Source organism: Caretta caretta, chromosome 5, assembly GCF_965140235.1.
Source record: "Caretta caretta isolate rCarCar2 chromosome 5, rCarCar1.hap1, whole genome shotgun sequence".
Classification (NCBI taxonomy): Eukaryota; Metazoa; Chordata; order Testudines; family Cheloniidae; genus Caretta; species Caretta caretta.
Window position 1 is genome coordinate 40,287,877 of NC_134210.1, and position 23,615 is coordinate 40,311,491.

At 37.1% G+C, this 23,615-nt stretch overlaps 1 protein-coding gene across 7 annotated transcripts in view; it reads left to right on the forward strand.

The window, feature by feature from the left end:
* IPO11 (importin 11) overlaps window positions 1–23,615 on the forward strand; it is a 297,412-nt gene that overhangs the window by 50,063 nt on the left and 223,734 nt on the right. For all 7 annotated transcript variants that reach the window (XM_048851650.2, XM_048851646.2, XM_048851648.2 and 4 more), the window contains 7 exons: window positions 457–515; window positions 8,534–8,582; window positions 10,615–10,685; window positions 16,383–16,575; window positions 19,275–19,427; window positions 19,749–19,792; window positions 22,561–22,651. In XM_048851650.2, the coding sequence (XP_048707607.1) occupies window positions 457–515; window positions 8,534–8,582; window positions 10,615–10,685; window positions 16,383–16,575; window positions 19,275–19,427; window positions 19,749–19,792; window positions 22,561–22,651 (660 nt within the window). The remainder of the gene's footprint in view (window positions 1–456; window positions 516–8,533; window positions 8,583–10,614; window positions 10,686–16,382; window positions 16,576–19,274; window positions 19,428–19,748; window positions 19,793–22,560; window positions 22,652–23,615) is intronic.

The window sequence follows — 23,615 nt, forward strand, 5'->3', positions numbered from 1 at the left end:
TGTATGGGAGGCACCATAACCACCACCTCTTTCTCCTCCCCCTCCAGCCGCTTGTGAATCTAGCTCTTTAAAAATGCCCAGAAACAAAATATTTCAGGTTGAACAATATGTTTTGTTCAACCTGAAACAGACATTTTTAATTGACTGAAATTTTTCTAAATTTAAATTTTTTCCTAATTTTTCAGAACTGGCAACTAATCACAAAATCAATTATTCACCCCGCTCTACCTTAAATTAGTACTGCCAAACTTAAATTAGTGGGAAAAAGGCAGGTGAGGAGTCTAAAGGTGCAAAATAAATGCAATTTATTTCATAATTGAATAATTAGAGACTTTTATAGCAAAGTAAAGGATATTGTAGCTATATGTTTAATTACTTGATATCTGGGTGGGTGGGGAGCGGGGCAGCATTCTACAAAAATAGACTGTGCAAGCAAGATATTACTGTATTTTTCAGTGCTTCGTAAATTGACAGTTCATGGGTTTGTGGAACCTCATCGGAATGTAGAGGTGATGGTAAGTGATATGTGTGTTTGTTTCTAGATATAATTCAGAATTCTTTCCATGACATTCTAGGCATTGTTAGAATTTCACTCACTTCAAAGAGAGATCTGAAATTTATTAAATGATGAATAATTATATTATGTATAGATGGCTCAAGAGACAAGCCTGATAAATATAAAACAATAAGCTTAATATGTTATGCTGATGCTACGTATTTAAAGGGCTAGGGTGGTGGGAAAAATCTGAAATGTTCAATTTGGATAAAGATAGCCTGTATGAATTTAGTGACAGGCCTTCTCTAAATGAGAAAGTTTCTGCAGTTGAATATATGGTGTGATTTTTAAACAGCTTAGTTATACCAGTTCAAATATCGCTGTATACACTCCTGTTTTGGTGTAAATCAGGCCTATTTCTGTTTAGCTTAAATCAATTTAAGATAAACTGAAATAACTCTGGTTTACAGCAGCTGTTAGCCACAGCTGAAAACTCCGCACCCTTTCCAACATTTAGATTATTTTAGTGACCAGTTTTAGAAACCAATAAGTGTCAATATGTATCAGATTGAAAATTGCACTTGTTTGAATTATGACCCACTATATTTATTGGTTAACCATTGATATACTGTGAAAATTGTCATTATTTAAGTTCTGATATGGTTTTCCATCACATTACAGAATGTTATAAAATAAAGCATTGATTTTTTGCCCTGAGGCTGAAGTACTGGAATGCAAAATCATACTATTTTGATTACTGTTTAGCTTTTTAAATTAATTAATTCCAACATGATTTTAGCTTTTATCATCTTGATATTTTGCTTGAACAAGAAATCAAATCATTTTTCTACCATCTTAAGCTTTTTGTGGTGATATTGCAGTTATTTGAAATTCTGTATGTTTCTAAGCAATACTACTTAATTCAAATTTTGCTGTAACTAATTTGATATACTTGTTGACCAAGAGTTCTGTTGTACAGGGAGTTAAGCTTTTACATTGTTGCAAAGCAGCCAAACAATCCTAGTGATGATACGTTCTCATGTTCCAAAAATAATCTGGTTATGAGCAGGTCTTTATTTTCTTCAGGGTTTTACTCAAGAGTAAACAAAAAGACTGGTAATAGCCAAGTTTTAATAAATGAATAAAACAACATGTCTAAATGGTTCTGAGACTGCGTTTAGCTAAGCATCCGTTAGTTGTGGTAAGCTTTGGGTCAATAAGGCCTTATGTCTTCTGTGTTCTGTGTCTGTATATTCCCAAATTTAGGAGTTGCAGTCTCCGATGCCTTGAGCTTAGAATATTTTAGAAAGCTATGTCAGTTTTGTAGAGGTGGATGCACAAGCTGTAGAATTGGTTGCTAGAGCTGCTAAATCTAAAAAAAAATTGTGTAAAGGAGGATATCTCTTATGTTTCTGACTCAGAACTTCCAGTTGTGAACCAAATGTGAATTGCTGCATTTCTGTCTTCCTTTCCAAATCTTGAAACCATAGTTCTGCCATGTGTGGACTTTGCCATTAATTTAATGAGGCATTCACTGTGAAACATAAAATATGATCGTTTCAATGGCAGTATTGTTAACCATTTTATTGCTGATATTCAGAAAATATTAGGTTTGGCAATAGATTGTACACAAAATACTAATATTGCCATTGGCATATAAATGAGTGTTAACCAGTAGCTCTGTTTACTACACAGGGTTTTCAGAAGAGGGCCTGCAGATCTAAGCAGTCATTTTTTTAGCTCTGCAGAGATACCCAGACTGTCTTCAGAATTTCAAGTGATATCTATAATTTCAAAGCCGTTGAAATATATGTAGACAGCTTCCTCCCTAAGAGGAATTCCCCGTTAACCATGTATGTTCATCATTTTTTACAATTGTCTTTTTTTTCCTATTTTTAACTTTGTCTTAGTGCACAGAAGCATGATTACTGTACATTCAGCAAAGTAAACCCCAGCAATATAATACCAACCAAGTATTTGACCAAACTTTCAGAATATTATTTCTTTTTAGCAAGTAGTATTGTGCCCTTATATATGTTATCCTCCTTTTTTTAGTACACTGCAGTCACCTTATGCTTCTCATACATACTTCAAAATTAAGAGATACCAGATCTAGTGGATAGGGGAGTCTCCACTACTATTTCAAAGAAGGGCTGCTAAAGGACATAATTAGTAAATGCATTTTTGCTACAATATAACAAATTTTATAAGGCTACGATGTCCTAAATCCTTCCCCAGTGTTTAAGACAAAGGATCACGGGATCTTACCATTTCCATAAGGTATGTTTCACTCACATAACTTCGTGAGTGTGTATGTAGCTCCTTGTGTAATCAGACTTCTAGTACAATAGGAAGAAGCCTTGCTAAATAAACCATGGGATGTAAAAACAGATTTTTCTTTTGTGATTAGAAAGATGTATACCTGCTGCTTTCCATAATTCAGTTATTAATGGACAGAGCTACCAATTATATAACAGTATGTCCTTACAATCACAGCCTTTTCATCATCGTATCAAGAACTCTTTTATGACTGTATGAAATGAATGGTCAATATTTACACAGTCTCCTAGGGTTTGCTTTGTGGATTGGCCTGACATTTCTGAGGGAATAATATTTAAGGCCCTGATCCAACAGAGTACTTCAGCACATTGTTAAGAGTTATGCCGGATGAGGACCTTAACAACAACAAAAAAACTACTTTGTTTAAAGCGTAAATCCACATGTATTAAAAAATCTCTAAGTTTGAAGAAATCCCCCTTTTTCTAGTATAGGATTTTTTTAAAAAGAAATTGTGTTTAGTTGGCCATGTTAATATTTATAGCTTGGGACTTTACATTTGGTATTTGGGTCTTATTCCACACAGTATTCCTGCAACTACATATAGCCTTTACACTAAATTTTTTTGGTAACCAGGAGGATGCACTATACTTTTACACATTTATTTAAGCAATTATAGCTGGACTTACATTTATTCAGATTCTTAATTTTTACATTTTTTTATTATATTAGAAAACGGTTAATAATGCATTTGTTTACTATATAATTCATTTTTTTTACTTGTGATTTGTGCTAAGCTCCGCTTGGATGGAAATTCAATTTAAAATGCACAAAACCAGCATTTTAAATGGTTTTTAATCACTTATTAAAACTACCTAAAATGTTCTGGAGACACGAAAATTTTTTTTTATCAAAATATGTTTTGCATTTTAAAACTAACTGATTTATTAAACCAAGGAAGTATTACCTTAGCTAGTGAACTAGAGCGGTTGTTTCTGGTCAGCATATTCTTTAAGGTTTTGAGGACTGGTAGATCTCGTTCTCTCACACCTAGTTTTTATTGATAGATTGGAAGAAGAAAATAAGCTTTTCTGCTTCAACTCTCTCATCATTTTCTTAACTCTCCCGCATCATTTTTTTTAACTTTGAATGAATAGTCATTGAACTGAACTAGCTGAATAAACTGAAATGATAAAGTACTCTCTCTGCACCTACTGCTGTCAAAAGCTGGTTCAGCACTTCAGTGGATCCTGGTTCCAGGTGCTTAATCAGTGACTTCCACCAATTCACTAGTTTGGCTTTTTAAAAAGCTTGGTAGTCAACATGTTATCAGTAGTTCGCTGTCAAATTGGGAGGGCATATCTAGTGAGGTCCTGCAAGGATCAGTCCTGGTTTGGGACTATTCAATATTTTCATTAATGACTTGGATGATAGAGTAGAGAGTATGTTTATAAAATCTGCAGTTGACACCAACCTGGCAGCGGTTGCAAGCGCTTCGGAGGACAGATTTAAAATTCAAAATGACCTTGACAAATTGGAGAATTGATCTGAATTCAACAAGATGAAATTCAGTAAAGACAAGTGCAAATGTACAGCTACAAAATGGGGAATAGGTGGTAGGATTGTTGAAAAAGATCTGGGGGTTATAGTGGACCACAAACTGAATGAGAGTCATCAGTGTGATGCAGCTGCGAAAAAGGCAAATATGATTCTAGGGTGTATTAACAGGAGTGTTGTATGTAAGACACAGGAGGTAATTGTCTTGCTCTATTCAGCACTGGTGATGTCCTAGTTGGAGTACCCAGTCCAATTCTAGGCACCACAATTTAGGAAAGATGTGAACAAATTGGAAAGAGTCCATGTAAGGACCTGGAGATTAGCACCCAGGTCTGCAGAGCCTGAAGCAGCTGATATTCCCGCAGTGCCACTAAGAGGCCTTGCAGAGGCACAGCCAGGGAGCAGTGTCGAGAGTAGGCACAGGAAGTACCTCCCAAGTGACCCAGAGTGACAGTACCCTGGGGCCCTCTGATTAAAGTATATAATGAATAGCCTAATAACAGAACAATAAAGGAAAGGACGATATACAGTCATATGGGTGAATTACTTAAGTTGAATTTACATTCACAATCAAGAGAACACGTTTTCAGCAGCAATTAAATGAGCAGAACAGTATAAAGGAAATTAAAGACATGGGGCTCAGGTAAAACATCATGAACTGGGTAGGATCTTGCTGTGTTTTTAAAGACAATTTTCATGGGCATTGCAATCACATACAGTTGTGGCCTCAGAGTTGGATGTTTTTTCTTTTAGAGTGTACAGAACCCTATTATCAACACTACATTGAGATATATCTCCACTACAGTGCAGGAATTATAGAAAAGTCTTTTCTGAACACACAGAGAGCCGCCTCAGAATCCTCATGTGCTTGTAACAAGGAGACTTCTCTAAATGTCATAACAGACTGTTGAATCATTAATCTTTATAAAGCTCATCATCTTGCTTTTGCTGTTGATTATATTTTTGAGATGTAGAATGCCTGTGTTAAAACCCACTTGTCAGGTGTTCTTTAAAATTTCTGTGTTTGCATACTTCTGTAAAAATAGGTGGTACTTTCACCATCACCTTTACAAAATGAGTAACAAAGGAAATGGATGGGTTTATACCTGTTGTGGTTTTCTGTTTCTATTATCTTTACACAGTATATATAAGTGAACATGAGTTGGGTATATATTTTAGGTTCTGGTGTTTGCAGCATACAGTTTAAACTCAAACTGGCCCAACAATTTGTAGTAGTAGTAAATACCTATATTAGGGTAACACCCAAACCTTCTACTTGGTCCCTTTCTCCTCAGAGCTACGGGGTTATGAGTGCATGTGTGACGTTGTGGACCTAACTAAGATAGCCAAAAGCAAATCTATCACTTTCAAGCTGTGCCCATCCTGTGATGGCACTGTCTGCCAGTGATTAAAGAACTTGGTGTGCCTTCTAATTTGGGAGAAGCATGTTTCTGAGCACTGTATGCAGGTTCCTGCTCAACTGTACCGGTAGAGCACTACAAAGGTGCTTTAAGCTTCACCTCATAAAAGTTGCTGCCAGGTCTTTTGTTCTTAGACATCTGTCTGGCTGAGAACTAGGTACTGGGTCCCTATTGTGTTCTGTTTGTCTGGAATGAGTAGCAAGACAAGCTCCATGCCCAGAGAAAGCTCAGTATGCAGGGATTCCATTAAGTTGTCTTGAGTCTGATGCTGAGGCCCATGTAAAGCCACACACTTTAGGAACCCTTCATGTTCCACAAGGCCAACATTATGTAATCAGGAAATGTGCTCATGCTTCACTGGCAGGCCCTTTGAGTCCTTGGAAGACTCTGTTTCTCAGCAATGTTCTTCCTTCTCTGAGCCAAGGAAGAAAAAGGAAACAGAGCCATGGATGCATTGGGACACAGTGGGAGGCCATTGTGCCCCAAAACATCAGTCACCATCATCACAGATGACAAAATTAGCATAATAAGTATACTTCAGTGGACATGTTCCAGCTTTATCCACCATCAGAGCACTGCCACCCAAACTTGTTGGTCCGTGTGGTCTGGATAGATAGATATCCTGTTCTAATTGAGCCAGTTCAGTGGTTTGAGTGACTGGTTAAGCGCATGGAACCAGAGTCTGTTGAAGGGCAAAACCAGCTTTTGACAGCAGTCGCCTCTTCCGCAGGTGCAGAGAGAATATTTTCTTAATTTCAGTTTATTCAGTTAGTTCAGTTCAGTCACGAGTTAATTCAAAATTAAGAAACCAAGTGGGAGTTGAAAAAGCAAGAAAGCTTGTTTTCCTCTTCCAAAGTATGAATAAAAACTAGAGGTGAGAGGATGAGATCTACTAGTTTTAAAATCTTTAAGGACACGATGACTAGGAATAATCACTTCAATTCACTGCAGATATTACTTCCTTTGTTTGTTTAATCCGATAGTTTTAAATACAGAATATGTTTTGATATTTACTTTTTTTTCATGTATCCAGAACATTTTAGGAAGTCTTGTTAACTAATAACAAAACAATTTTTAGATACCGTTTTTGTGCATTTTAATTTGAATTTCCATCCAAAAAGAGCTTGACACAAATAGCAAGTAAAAAATTAATCTAATAAACAAGAAATGCCTCATTTGCCATTTTCTAACGTGATTAAAATTAGTAAATAAAATCTGAATAAATGTAAGTTAAGCTATGCTATTGATTAAATAAATGGTTATCTAAAAGAAGCAATAGATTTCATGTAAAGGCGATATTTAGTTGCAAATCAGCATGTTTTAAAGGTTATCAACCAATGAGAGTCAACCTTTCTTTAGGAAAATAACTTAAAAGTACAAATGCAAAACACAAGTAAATTGATAATTTAAATCAAGGTTTGCTGCTTGCTGATTGAAATCATGATTAAAATCAGTGGTTTTAATCAATCCTCCTGATATCATTTATTTTTGGCAAGAAGCCAACAGGCAGGCATAACCAAAACCATTGAAAATAGGATTTCTGATTGAGCTGACATTTCATACAAATAGTAGAATTCCCTCTGATTATTCAGTACTTGATCTATACTGCCTCTGCAAAGCCTCTCACTGCTTCTGAAAGAACCTTTTCAAATGACACCTTTTGTGGTATTTTTGCACTTGTCTTATTAGATTTAGAATTCAGGAATCTTTGAAACCTGAAGAACAGTTGATTTAAGTAGTTGATGTGTAATTATAAACTGTGTAATTTATAAGCAACAACTAGAGAAACTGTCCGATTACTTTAATAAATATATTTATAGGTGCTCAGACTTTAATGGGTGAAAATAATCATTCACTTTATAAGTGCTTGTCAAGCTTATATCTGGCTTATGTTTATTTTGCAGTATCAGTATTTGGGCTAGTCATTTGCTCAGTGCGACAGTCCCATTTATCGATGTGTATGATACCACTTGTTAACACTGTGAATGCTAAGGTGCAGCCACTCCTGATGGAGAAATTTCTTACGATTTTTGATTTCATAAGAGTATATTGGACACACACTGTTGGTGGAATGAATTATATATAAATTGGCAATGGAGTGAGCTACTCTACCCAGATCACAGGACATATTTTTATTTTCAGGGGTTATAGCACTTTCAGTAATTTTGCTTCTAAGCACTTAGAATCTCAGTGTAATGTTTCTCTATGACTTAAGTTTATTAAAGTGCTTAGCCTGAGACTGATGTAATGTTAAAGAAATATCTAATTTCTTTCTATCACTAAGGCAAAAATTTTTACTCATAAATAACCACAGGATTTAGCCATAGCTTCAGGATTAAGTATGATTTACTGAAATTTCATTTACTGGAGAAAACCCTCACCTCTCGTTTTCAGCAAAGTGTTCACTTACAAAGGGAGAGCTTCAAAGGAGGAAGATTGTCATTATTAGTTCTGCAGCAGCGTTTTTGTTGTTTTTCTTGAGAAACGATTGGATTGTGAATGAAAAATAGTAAAAATCAAAACAAAATTGTATTTATATAAAATATATAATTCAAATAGAAGAATGTACTTTTCATTATATTTCTATTTAATTTTTCTAACAGTAATGAAGTAATGTAGGGAATTATTTTAAACCCTGCAGTTGCTTCTGAACTGACTTCTCAGTTTGACGGATCTTTAGTGAAATCCTCCATCTTTTGTATGCAAATAATACTTTTCCTCCCTTCATACAGTTCACAATGGGCTTCACTTTTTAAAGAAATGTGACTTTGATATTTTTCAGGGATTTCTACATGCAGTATTTGAGCGACTAAAACAGTTTCTGGAATGTAGTAAGTACTTTTTTCAAGCATGCTATCCTCTTCTGGTACATTAATAATATTAAGATTCCCCCAACCTCTAATATTTAAACAAATAGTTGGTGTCTAAGGCATTTTGACATTTTCTCATGAATACAAAACAAACTGTATTTCAATGCACTTCTCAATCCTAGTGTACAGAAAAGATGTTCAGCAATAATACAGATCTTAATTTTGAATGCTAAATAACCAATATATCTCATATAAACCACAGAACAAAGAGGAAACATACAAAAAAAGGTTACATACGTAGAATGTAAAAAGAAACTAAGCCATCTCAAGCTTTTCCTTGGAAGATGCCATGGATGAGTTTTGGAAAATGTCAAATGGGACAGAATTTGAGATTATTGCCTCCAATGGTATCATGAAACAGTCAGTAGTTTTAATCTCAAATTTCATTTATTGTGACAGATGTTTTTTTTCAGGTACATTTGTCCAAAAATACATTTGTGGTTCATTTAGTCCGATATCCTGTCTATGTCAATGATCAGTACCAGATGTTTCAGATGAAGGTACAAGAAACCCTGTAGGGGACAATTAGGGAACAACCTACCTATAGGGAAAGTTTCTTCCTGACATTTGGTTAATGATTAGCTTATGCTTTGAAACATTAGTGTTTAATATATCTTTCAGTGTTTATCCTGTCTAATCTAGCAGCGAATGTTCTTATGTAGATATCTATATATGTATCTATTAAGACCTTTGCATACATGATAGCTTGTGGCAATGGGTTCCATAGGTTTCATTGAATGATGCTGTTTTTGTTAAGTGGGTAAATTAGCACAGAGTTTACCTTTACTATACGCAAAAAGAAAAGGAGTACTTGTGGCACCTTAGAGACTAACCAATTTATTTGAGCATAAGCTTTTGTGAGCTAGAGCTCACATACAATTAACTTAGGCTTGAATAGAGACTGGGAGTGGCTAAGTCATTATCCAAGGTAACCTATTTCCCCTTGTTTTTTCCTACCCCCCCCCCCCCCCCGACGTTCTCGTTAAACCCTGGATTTGTGCTGGAAATGGCCCACCTTGATTATCATACACATTGTAAGGAGAGTGGTCACTTTAGATAAGCTATTACCAGCAGGAGAGTGGGTTTGTGTGTGTGGGGGTAGGGGGAGTGAGAAAACCTGGATTTGTGCTGGAAATGGCCCAACTTGATTATCATACACATTGTAAGGAGAGTGATCACTTTAGATAAGCTATTAGCAGCAGGAGAGTGGGGTGGGAGGACATATTTTTTCATGCTTTGTGTGTATATAAAAAGATCTTCTACACTTTCCACAGTATGCATCCGATGAAGTGAGCTGTAGCTCACAAAAGCTGATGTTCAAATAAATTGGTTAGTCTCTAAGGTGCCACAAGTACTCCTTTTCTTTTTGCGAATACAGACTAACACGACTGTTACTCTGAAGCTTTACTATACGATTCATTGTGTCATACATATACCTCTACTGTGTCTCTTCTTATTTGTGTCTTCCTTAAAGAGTCCCAGTCTTATCATTGTATACTTATTCAGAAATGTCTCTGTGCCTGTAATCATTTTTGTAATCAGTCTTTAATCCATTCTGTTTTGGCTATATCTTTTTGAAATAAGGTGACCAGAAGTGAATATAGTATTCCATGCCGTGGGTGTACCATGGACTTTTAATAATGGAATTATAAGCTTGTCAGTGTTTTCTACCCCCTTCCTTGTCCCTCCTAGCTGTTGTTTGCTTTTATGACAGCTTTTTCACTGAGCTGTCCATAATGATGCTCATGTTTTTTCCTGAGCTTTTATAGCTAATTTAGAAGTAGCTGCTTGCCCAATATTTGGGTCTTTGAATTTGTCAGCACTGAATTTCATCTGCCATAGTGCTACCTGTTCACCTTGCTTTATCTGCAGTTAGGAGGATATGATAGCAAGAGTGAGCTTTTTCTGCAAAGATAATTTTTCCAAATGTGGATATTAGGAAATAAACCAAAGATTAAGAAATGATGTTTGTTAAATATCTGTGATTTACCAGGTAGAAGTATAGGAACAGAAAATGTATGCAGAGACCGTCTGGAAAAGACTATTATTCTGTTCACTAAAGTGGTAAGTTCACAATTCCTTTACTAGAATGGAGTTTTCAGCATTTTGAATGAATAATCCACATTAAGTTAAATATATATTCTTTAAAACTCATTTTATATACTGTGAAGAAGCAGTTAATTGCAATTCATAGCTTCACTCTCTCAAAATATAATCTTGAAAACATGTATTCCTTTTAAGAGAAGAGTATCTGCTTTACTCAGGACACTAATGTGAACTCTCAGAATGTAACATACATTTCAATACCTAAAATAAAATTACATGTATTTCAAAAGTAAAATTTATAGCCACTGTTTTGGAGCCTGTTGTTGACAGACATATTTAAAAAAAAAGGTTAATATAAGTGATTGTAAACAATTTTCCAGTCTTCTCTATTAAACATCTGCACTCACTTGAAAATGTGGGTTGTGAGTAACAAATAAGAATAGTCATGATCATATTAAGGAACTGACCGTTCTTGGTTAGTTTACTTAAACAAACAAACAAACGAACAAAAACCAATCCAGACTTTTCAGCTGCAATTTATTATTTTAGGCCTGCACAAGGAGTATGTGCTTATGGCAGAAGACAGTTTTAGGTGCATCATCTTTCAGACATGCAACACCAGTAACATTCCCAGTATTTGAGGATTCCATCTGCTGGCCCATATGACTTCTTACTTAAACATGGAGCCTGATTATCAGAGATGCCAAGCACTTGCAGTTCCAATTGAAGTCAAGCTGCAGGCAGTCAATATCTCTGAAAATTAGGCCCATAGTTTTTTGATGTCTCCTGCAAACAAAGCATTTATATATCTTTCTTTCTCATTCAAACTAACAACCGGAGAGTACAGGGACTGTTCCCAAATTCATCTTTCATTTATTTTTTTGGTAGATGTGAAGAAGCAATTCATTCTCCTCAGACTAGCCTCCCTGAGGATTGTATGGGTGCAAGCCTTTTGGGCTCAGGTGACCGTGTGTGACTCAAAGAAACAAGGGGGTGAGGCAATATCTTTTATTGGACCAACTTTTGTTGGTGAAGGAGACATGCTTTCAAGCTACACAGAGCTCTTCTTGGTCACAGAAGAGCTCTGTATAGCTCAAAAGCTTGTCTCTGTCACCAACACAAGTTGGTTCAATAAAAGATATTGCCTCACCCACCTTGTCTCTCTCATATCCTGGGACCAAAACAGCTACAAGAAAACTGCGAACAACATGTCTGACTCAGTCATTTTTGGAGTGCTACAGAAATTTGAAGGAGCTGAAGAGAAAATTCTAGAGTAAAGGCCAGGAAGCTAGGTAACTCAGAACACTTCAGAATTTTAATCCTTATGGATTCGAAGGCTTCATAGAAGAAAACATAGCCTATATAAGAAAAGCCGTGCGGAACACAATGCCATCCACAGCCTCAGAAACAACTCTGACATCATAATCAAAAAGGCTGACAAAGGTGCTGTTGTCATCATGAATAGGTTGGAATATGAACAAGAGGCTGCTCGGCGGCTCTCCAACACCACTTTCTACAAGCCATTAAACTCTGATCCCACTGAGAGTTACCAAAAGAAACTACAGCATTTGCTCAAGAAACTCCCTGAAAAAGCACAAGATCAAATCCCCACAGACACACCCCTGGAACCCCGACCTGGGATATTCTATCTACTACCCAAGATCCATAAACCTGGAAATCCTGGGCGCCCCATCATCTCAGGCTTTGGCACCCTGACAGCAGGATTGTCTGGCTATGTAGACTCCCTCCTCAGGGCCTACGCTACCAGCACTCCCAGCTACCTTGAGACACCACTGACTTCCTGAGGAAACTACAATTCATCGGTGATCTTCCTGATAACACCATCCTGGCCCACTATGGATGTAGAAGCCCTCTCCACCAACATTCCACACAAAGATGGACTACAAGCCGTCAAGAACACTATCCCCGATAATGTCACCGCTAACCTGGTGGCTGAACTTTGTGACTTTGTCCTTATCCGTAACTATTTTACATTTGGGGACAATGTATACCTTCAGATCAGCAGCACTGCTATGGGTACCCGCATGGCCCTACAGTATGCCAACATTTTTATGGCTGACTTAGAACAACGCTTCCTCAGCTCTCGTCCCCTAACGCCCCTACTCTACTTGCGCTACACTGATGACATCTTCATCATCTGGACCCATGGAAAAGAAGCCCTTGAGGAATTCCACCAGGATTTCAACAATTTCCATCCCACCATCAACCTCAGCCTGGTCCAGTCCACACAAGATATCCACTTCCTGGACACTACAGTGCTACTAAACGATGGTCACATAAACACCACCCTATACCGGAAACCTGCTGACCGCTGTTCCTACCTACATGCCTCCAGCTTTCACCCTGACCACACCACACGATCCATCGTCTATAGCCAAGCTCTGCGATACAACCACATTTGCTCCAACCCCTCAGACAGAGACAAACACCTACAAGATTTCTATCAAGCATTCTTACAACTACAATACCCACCTGCGGAAGTGAAGAAACAGATTGATAGAGCTAGAAGAGTTCCCAGAAGTCACCTACTACAGGACAGGCCTAACAAAGAAAATAACAGAGCGCCACTAGCAGTCACCTTCAGCCCCCAACTAAAACCCCTCCAACGCATTATTAAGGATCTACAACCTATCCTGAAGGATGACCCAACACTCTCACAAATCTTGGGAGACAGGCCAGTCCTTGCTTATAGACAGCCCCCCAACCTGAAGCAAATACTCACCAGCAACCATATACCATACAACAGAACCACTAACCCAGGAACCTATCCTTGCAACAAAGCCCGTTGCCAACTGTGCCCACATATCTATTCAGGGGACACCATCACAGGGCCTAATAACATCAGCCACACTATCAGAGGCTCGTTCACCTGCACATCCACCAATGTGATATATGCCATCATGTGCCAGCAATGCCCCTCTGCCATGTACATTGGTCAAACTGGACAGTCTCTACGTAAAAGAATAAATGGACACAAATCAGATGTCAAGAATTATAACATTCATAAACCAGTCGGAGAACACTTCAATCTCTCTGGTCACGCGATTACAGACATGAAAGTTGCGATATTACAAAAAAAACCCTTCAAATCCAGATTCCAGCGAGAGACTGCTGAATTGGAATTCATTTGCAAATTGGATACAGTTAACTTAGGCTTGAATAGAGACTGGGAGTGGCTAAGTCATTATGCAAGGTAACCTATTTCCCCTTGTTTTTTCCTACCCCCCCCCCTCTCCGAGGTTCTTGTTAAACCCTGGATTGGTGCTGGAAATGGCCCACCTTGATTATCATACACATTGTAAGGAAAGTGATCGCTTTAGATAAGCTATTACCAGCAGGAGAGTGGGGTGGGGGGAGGTATTTTTTCATGCTTTGTGTGTATAAAAAGATCTTCTACACTTTCCACAGTATGCATCCGATGAAGTGAGCTGTAGCTCACGAAAGCTTATGCTCAAATAAATTGGTTAGTCTCTAAGGTGCCACAAGTACTCCTTTTCTTTTTGCAAATACAGACTAACATGGCTGTTACTCTGAAACATAGCCTATATACTGCATGAACAAAGCCTGATTCATATAGGAAACTAGTCTTTCTTCCTCTTTTGTCTCTCTCCTGTTGTGCTTATCTTTCTTGGTCTCCTGTGATCTTTAAGTCTGAATAAGCTTACTACAGATAGAAAATGAATGGAAGTCTAATCTTGTGCTGAGATTGAGTTTGTTGAAAGCACATCTAGAGTGCAATAGCAGAGACAGCACTGAACAAATTGAGGGGAAGACTTTTAACTTTCCCTATTCAAGTAGACAATTTCCATTGCTGCCGCTTACAAAGAATTTCAGAGTAGAGAATGATTACAGTCACTAATAGGGGCTTATGTGAGCCTTTTGTTAACAGGCCCAGCCTTTGGCTCTGCAAAGAAGAATCAGATTTCATTTTAAAAAGTTTCCAACCTTGCAGAGACACCTTTGAAAATACATAGTTTAAAATGGTTTTTATAAGTAATTACTAAGATTTAAAGGAACAAATGCCTGGACAGGAGTGAGGGGGAAAGAAACTGAAGATTCCTTTGTACACACCTGTCAAGGTTCCTTCCCCACTCTGAACTCTATGATACAGATGTGGGAACCTGCATGAAAGACCCCCTAAGCTTATTCTTACCAGCTTAGGTTAAAAACTTTCCCCAAGGTACAAATTTTGCCTTGTCCTTGAACAGTATGCTGCCACCACCAAGCAATTTAAACAAAGAACAGGGAAATAGACCACTTGGAGACGTCTTCCCTGAAAATATCCCCCCAAGCCCTTCCTGGGGAGGCTTGAGAATAAACAAGTTGAGCACAGACCAGCTTGGCTTTTTTAGGACCCTAAGAACCCAATCAGATTCTTAAAAAACAGAACTTTATTCAAAGAACAAAACAAAGATAAAAGAAACACTCTGTAATATTAGAATGGAAGATAATCTCACAGGCAGGCAGATTCAAACCACAGAGAATCCCTTTAGGCAAAACCTTAAATTACAGAAAGCCACAAAAACAGGAATACACATTCCCTCCAGCACAATGAATTTTACAAGCGAAAAAACAAAAGAAAATCTAACACATTTTCTAGCTAGATTACTTACTAACTTTACAGGAGTTGGAAGGCTTGCATCCTTGATCTGTTCCCGGCAAAGGTATCACACAGACAAAACCCTTTGTCGTCCCCCCCTCCCCCCCCCAGATTTGAAATTATCTTGTCCCCTCATTGGTCATTTTGGGTCAGGTGCCAGCGAGGTTACCGTAGCTTCTTAACCCTTTACAGGTGAAAGGATTTTGCCTCTGGCCAGGAGGGATTTTATAGCACTGTATACAGAAAGGTGGTTACCCTTCCCATTTATGACAGCACCTTTTTTACAGAAAAAGTTATTCAGTTATAATGGAAAAGTATCCCAACAGATCAAATCACTAATCCTTCTGAAGCCCCAGTACATATTGGTGTGATTATCATAGACCGAAATCTCTTAATATTTAGGGGATGGGCAGCAAAATATTATCTTCCAGGCACATCCCAAAATCCTCAGTTTGTCCCTGTGCATACTGGTATGATGCTTGATTGATGGGGCACCTGTCACAGTTGGAGAACATAGGATTGGCAAAAAAATTTTGTAGGTCTGATTTAAAAAGAAAAGCCACGGGTTGGCTCTGCTTGTTAAAATGTTCAGCCCTCTCCAAAGCTGGGATTTGTCATGGCCAATGCAGTGTCTAAAAAGCATCTAGGTGGAGTAAACTGGTAAAGTAAATGTTCAGTACTTTAAATATGGTTGGAAACAGGTATGAATGGTGGATTACTAATAAGAATATTGTTAATTTGGGGGCTAGCTTTTTTCTTGTTTTAGGGAAAATCAGTTCTTGCATTTGTGAATTGTTACTTATGAATAAAATAGCACTGAATAGTTGAAAAAGTACATGGTTCCTTAAACTGTCATTCTTATAAACAAAACATTGCTTTGGAGTTGAGAATTAGAATGCCAACAGATAAAATGAATGAATCAGTAAGCACCGTAAAAGTGATTTTGTTTTAATTTAATTTTTGTGGCCAACTGTTAGATTTGCACATTACATTAATGTGCTCCTGTTTTTGCAAGATGGTTTATGAAAGTCCTTTGTGCACATAAAATGTGTATGAATTAAGTCATATGATGATTTTCTTCCCTCACTTTTTAGCTTTTGGACTTCCTGGACCAACATCCTTTTTCATTCACCCCTCTGATTCAGAGATCATTGGAGTTTGCTGTAAGCTATGTTTTCACAGAGGCTGGTGAAGGAGTTACATTTGAGCGATTTATTGTCCAGTGCATGAATCTCATTAAGATGATTGTAAAAAATTATGCTTACAAGCCATCAAAACGTTTCGAAGGTACTGCTGCTCTTTCCTCAGCATGTTTTCCCATTCTTGGAAAAAAAGAAAAAGCTTGCCAGCTGTGACACAACACTAACTTCAAATGTTTTTAAGAAAGCCATTTTAAAAGGTGTTTAAAATTCTTAACATTGTACTAGTTAACATGATCATATAATAAATATTGCATATTATTAATATTTGGACTGTGAAAAGCAAGCTTTAGGAAAGAATCTCCAAATCATTTTATAATTAACACTTAAATCCATAAGGAACATGCAGCAAAACTGCTTTCCCACATAAAAATGCAGAGAAATTACTTAGTGCTTTTGCTTTCATTAACCATATAAAATAAAGAGCCCATATTTAGTTCAAGGGCCAAGTTAATTTATGGTTCATCAAACTCAGTGATGTCTTTTTCCTTTGCTAGGAAAATGTCTAATAAAAGAATGTTTCTACTGTGTACCATAGTTCACAGCAATACTGTCTGAGCTACAGAATCAAAGTAAAAGTTTCAGCATGCTGTTGAATGCAATTACTTTTTCTTCAATTCTGACTCTATGGTTGTTTCACAAGAGGCTGGCTCGAGCTAAAATTTTTTTAATCTAATGCATGGATAGTTACAATTACTTTCCTTAGTGTTGAAACACATCTGTCTATAAAGATTACTTAATTTTAGTTTTAGTTTCATGTTTGCATATGATGAGACACCAGCATCTAATTGGATTCAGAAAAAAAGTATTGTGATAAAGTTCCTCGTCTGCCTTGGTGGGTCCTGCGCTTATTGGCGGATTTTGCTCCCCTCAGAGATTCACGGCAGCCTTCAGTTTGGTCACTTTTGCTAGTGGCTCAAACCTGCTGTTCACTCAGCTAACCTCATCACTGGCCAGCATGGGGAAAAGGGAGGAGAACAATCCCCACAGTTTCTGCTGATCCACCTAGTGGGTCGGGGGACAGGCCAAGGACCTTCCTCTCTGGTGGGACCCACAGTCCCAGGTCAACTCCTCTTGTATCAAATAAGGAGTTGGGAAGATGGGGGGAATCTGGACCCGCCCTCTACTCCGGGTTCCAGCCCAGGGCCCTGTGGATCGCAACTGTCTACAGCGTTTCCTGTAACAGCTGTGTGACAGCTACAGCTCCCTAGGCTATTTCCCCATGGCCTCCTCCCAACACCTTTGTTTTCCTCACTGCATGACTTTCCTTCTGATGCCTGATAACGCTTGTACTCCTCAGTTGTCCAACAGTACACCTTCTCGCTCTCAGCTCCTTGTGCACCTCTTGCTCCCAGCTCCTCGCATGCACCTCACTAACTGAAGTGAGGTCCTTTTTAAGCCAGATGCCCTGATTAGCCTACCTGTCCTAATTGATTCTAAGAGCTTCTTAATTGGCTTCAGGTGTCCGAATTAGCCGGCCTGACATAATTGGTTCCAGCAACTTCCTGATTGTTCTGGAACAGCCCATTATCTTAGGGAAAAGGGATCTGCTTAATTGGGGGCTAATGTATCTACCTTCTATCACTCTCCTGTAACCATTGACCTGATCCTGACACAGTATGTAATTTTCCTTTCCAAATTAAAATAATCCAGTGGTGGAACTACATTTTTCAAGAGGTTCAGAAATTCTAATGATTTTAATTCAGATTATCAAATCCAGTACTTAAAAATATGTTGCGGGATGAACTGCAGATCTTCAATTGTTTTTTGATATTCTTGTCGCAGGTATTAAAATGTCAATGAACAAACTGTAACATTTTGGATTATGAACTATGAACAGAGAATTAATTATTATGGAAATGCTACTCGCAGTTCCATAATTATGATTTACTTTTTGGAATTAAAGGAGGAGTTAAAACACTTTATGTATGAAGAATACAATGTATCCTGCTAAAAATTACAGCACTTACTCTTTGGGCACCAGATGAATTTTCTGAGAATTTAAATGTAAGCCTGTTAATTAGTTTGGATTAAAATTAGTTAAAAAAGTTGGTTACTTAAGAAATTTAGCATCCTGTCAGGCCATTTTTATGTCCTGAATGATCTTAATAATGGAGCAACATAAACTTTTCAAACTTCACATGTAGTTGAAACTCACTGGAATCTCGTGACTTGGTACAATTCAATAATTATTTTAGGCTTAATGGTCATTTTTTGCGTGTATTCTTCATATCTGAAATTTTAATTTTTATCAAAGATGAAGGATATTTTTCTTCTTCTGAGAATTCCACAATGAACTGCCCTTTTTCACAATAGCTGTCATTTTATATTATTCTCAGTGATGATGTAGCTGTAGGGCTACCCACTAACAAAAATGTCCTCTTTCAGAATGGCCGCCTAGTGTTTGTTTCCAGTCACAGTGGAGGCAAGCTGACTTAGGGAAGATGGTGGCTCCTGACAGGATAGGATGACGGTCTTTTCTGAGGGTAGAATCTTTCAGTTATGAAGAAGAACAACAAAAAAGACTATTAATCCGAATAATTTAATTAGCAGTCTGGGCTTATTTTATGAGGCATCACTTTCACCAATATTTTCAGCTGATAGAACAATCTTACTTGCTAAACAGTTTTAGGTGCTTTATAAGAAAGTGTCTTTAAGTCAATATGGAGAAGTAATTGTTCCTTTCAGTATGAGAGTCTTCTGTGCAGCATTTTTTTTCTTTATTGATTAATAGGATTCTGGTATAATGTTAAGTCATGGAATAGTAATTGTGTATTACTATTACAGATAGCAGTCCTGAAACTCTTGAAGCACATAAGATAAAGACATCATTCTTCACATACCCAACATTAATGGAGATATGTAGGAGATTAGTCTCTCACTATTTCCTGCTAACAGAGGAAGAATTGACAATGTGGGAAGAGGACCCAGAAGGCTTCAGTAAGAAATTACATTGTATTTTCATCTAATTTTATTAAGATATTTATTACTACCTGTTCCCTTTGGACAGTGCATTAAAAAATGCTCATAGTAAGATCCACAGGAGAAAGTGGCTGACATTTTTCTTTGTACAGTCTTGTATAGAGAGATTACATTCTTGAGATTCTCTACATAACCTGAGATGTGCAGTAACTCATAATGTTTACCTATCCATAATGTTTTCATACTGATTAAATAAGTCACTAATATTGTTTAAAACCATAACTAAAATACTCGCTGTATTTTTATGTAATGTTTTCTTGTTTTCTTTATGGACTGTAGCTGTAGAGGAGACAGGAGGAGATTCTTGGAAATACAGTCTCAGAGTAAGTATTTTCAATTTGAATGAAAAAAGATTGATTAAAAAGAAAAGTTGTTCTTCATGCCTTTGCTGAGTGGCCTGTAGCCCAAAGATGTGGCATTTATTAAAAAAGTATAAACCAACATTTGCAGAAGAATCTGAACTTAGTTACTGTGAACTTCAATCTGTAGCATTATATTTGAATTTGTGTTAAGATATTGACTAATGTTTAGTCTTAAATACACTAGAAAGTAAGTGTACAGTGTGCTTTGGTAAAAGAGGTGGAGTTGATATTCTATACAGTACTGTAAAAATATTGAGTGAGTGAAGGTAATTTCTTTATCATATTTTTCATGTTTTATGTAAAAATTCTAGGTCAGAGACCTACCTTTCTCTGTTCTTTGAGACGTTTAGCACATCTTTGAGTACTGTAAAATAAATACCTAAATACCTGATGAAGTGAGCTGTAGCTCACGAAAGCTCATGCTCAAATAAATTGGTTAGTCTCTAAGGTGCCACAAGTACTCCTTTTCTTTTTGCGAATACAGACTAACACGGCTGTTCCTCTGAAACCTACCTAAATAAAGGTTCCTGAGATTCTTTGGCGTAACATTTTCAAGTGTTACATTTTTTAAAACCAAACTATTGTAACAAACAAGATCGGAGGAAGAAGATGCACATATTTAAAAACCAAAACCCCCTACAGAATGTAACATTTCCGTGGGTCAGCATCTGTAGCTTTCAAAGGTGTATCCTTTGATTTCAAAAGCATGATGATACAAAAAGGCATAATATAGAGCATACGTCAGTAAGGGTTGCGTATGCTGTCTTGGAAGACAAAAGAGCATACACTGTGTCCGTTGACACCTCATTGTATAAAACAAACTAACAAAAAAAGACAAACTGTGTGTGTATGTGTACATTTTACACACACACACACACACGTTTTTCTATATATTTTTTCTTTAAGCCTGTTGGTTTATATACATAACACACTTGAGCAAATCAAGTCAGAGAATTTTAGAAAACTTTATTTAATGTTTGTACCATGCTGAAAGATGTGCCAGGTTCCTTAGAAAACATAGAGAAAGCTCTGCTCTATAGAGTATGCAGTCTAGATCAAAACATGAAATAAAACTGATGGTGATTAGAAACATAAAGGGCTAAGCAATGGGAGTAGGGCACAGTTACATTATTAAGAATACACATTAATTTAGATTAGTTACGTACATTTCATGACTGTTTAGTGGAGGCTTTTAGTGGTATTTTTCCAGCCTCCTCTACATCAGCTCTTGCCAGATTCTGGAGTTAATATCCCTGTTTTACAGTCCTTTCCTTGGTCAAAAAGACCATTATGTGGAACAAACACACCAAACAAATATTAATTTTACTTTCCCTTCTTCAAAGAGTGATTCCATAGCTTCTCTGGCTTCCTCTAACACTCTCCTTTTTCTGGGGTGAGGGCCGGATTTATATAAACTTGTCTTCCAGCATGCCTTATACAGTCCTGGCTTACAGCTGGCTGCTAGGAAACTGCTTTCCCAGTTATCCCACTGTATTAAGGGAAATTTCAATCCATACTGCTCTTTGAACTCCAGTTTTGGGTACTACACTTAGGAGCCTGGATGTTCATGCGTAACTCAGAATACTTCCTCCGGGACCTCTACTCTGTTTTCCTAGAAAGGAAGAGAATTGAATTAGATTGTTATTAGAATGAGCGCTGCAAAGAGCTCTTTTTGGTCCCTCCCTAAACAGTTCTGCCCTGTTCTTCCTCAGTTCATTGTTTCATTTATCGTTCTCCTTTGGTTGTAGAAATGAGAGCAGTGTGTTGTTTCAAGAACAGATATTCCATATTCATTGGTCACTTAATACTGGTACACGGGACTTGCTGGGCACACAGGGTTGTACTCTGTGCTTTTTATTGGAGTCCAAAATACACTAAAGGAGGCAGCTTATATCCTTATGTATGTAAAATTTTACTAATATCTTGATTCCCTCTACTTCAATTTAAATATATACACAACACTAAAATTGCAAAAAGTCTTGGTTTTAAATTGCTGTGAGAACTGGGATTATCCTGTTGTTCCCCCCCATAGTGCGCACCACATTGTATTAGAAATTCTTGTGTATCACCTCCATTCTTATTTGCAATCATATAACATTCATGTGATATTGACAGCAATACCTTGTACATGGGAAAAGAAAAAATGTTTGTATATTGTTAACTGTCTTTTAATTCATTTTAACAATTGGAAAGAAGGCGCAGGAGTCTCTTTGTGATCAGCCAGCTCTCTCCACAGATGAGCAGTAATCTATAGACCACAGTTTAAGAGCCACTTGTGTAAAGATCTACTGTATGCAAGACATTAGTAGCAAAGAACTGAAAAATATGCTAAGTGAAAATAGAGCAGAGAGACCTGAAGAATACATTTTGGGTAGCTTTGTTAAATATTGGAAATCTAGTATAAAGGTGTAACTTGTTCGTTATGCATGCTATAGGAATAAAAATTGGCTAATTATATTTCTCTCCGTTATTTTCTGATTTATTTAGTAACTGATCAGCAAACTTAGAATGTAAACCTTACATTGTGAATGTGATACGACTGTATCAAAATCTTGCTCTAATTGAACATGCCATATTGTGACAAAGTTACTTTCAGTAAATTGTAGTGTTGGAGTGTTTTTCCTTATGAGCTATTTAGTAGTTTAAATGTATTTATTTTACTGTATTTTAGAACTAGGCTAGACTTGTCTTATTTAGGTTTTTATAACAGATTTGTTTTACTTTTTCAGCCATGCACAGAGGTTCTTTTTATTGATATTTTCCATGAATATAATCAGACCCTTACTCCTGTGCTTTTAGAAATGGTTCACAGTCTACAAGGTAAGATTTTAAAAATATTTTTAATATACTGGAATTTCTATCTATTTCATTTTGTGCAGACTGTATATTAATCCTAATGTTTATGTATTTGTGAACTCTAAATTTGTATCGTAAAATATTTCCCCCATCTTTCAAATATTTCTAAATGATATTGGAGATGTTTTGTAAGTATATTGTGATAAAAATGAAGGGTATATTTACAGAAAGGAAATATTATGAATTTTTGTTTTCATGGACCTAGACTGTATGGTGTCTTTAATAACTATATCAACAACATAGGGTTTCAGGGCTGAAAAGGAGGTTATTCAGTGTTTATGGTTAGATTTCTTTAGCTGGGGCAAAATTTGGAGCAAGGTCTGTTCTTTAGTGAGGATTTAGAACTCGTAGGATTTTCTACAGTTGCTGACCACCTTCGTAAGTCCCGTAAGTTATTTTACAAGGGGCTTACCAAGAAGTCCTTGGTTTGTTTAAATACTCCGAAAGAGTTTATGATGTGTCTGACATCACTGCAGAAGCCACAGAATATACTTAAAGGAGATGATGCCAGAGCTTTTCAATCATCCCAGATGTTCTAGCTGAGGTGAAGAATCTTCGGTTAGAAAAGTTCAGTCCTTTTCAGTTAGACAGAGGTCCTCTTGGCCAATCTGAAAATAACCAGGACTGCAGCTCAGTCTCTGAGTTTCACAGTCAACCTAAAGGTGTTAGCAGGCCTCACCATACTTTTCATGATGGTAACCTTTGTTTTTACCCCGTGTACTCTGTTTTCCCCCATAGTGTGCATCATAGTTTATTGAAGAGGTTCTTGTGGATCACCTCCATTCTTATTTGCATCATAAAAAGTTTGTGATATTGACAACAATTCCTTATGGCACATAAAGAAAGAAAAATATTTGTATATGGTTAGCTGTCTTTCAGTGCCATTTAATAGTTGGAAAGGAGGAGCAGGAGCCTGTTGGTGATCAAC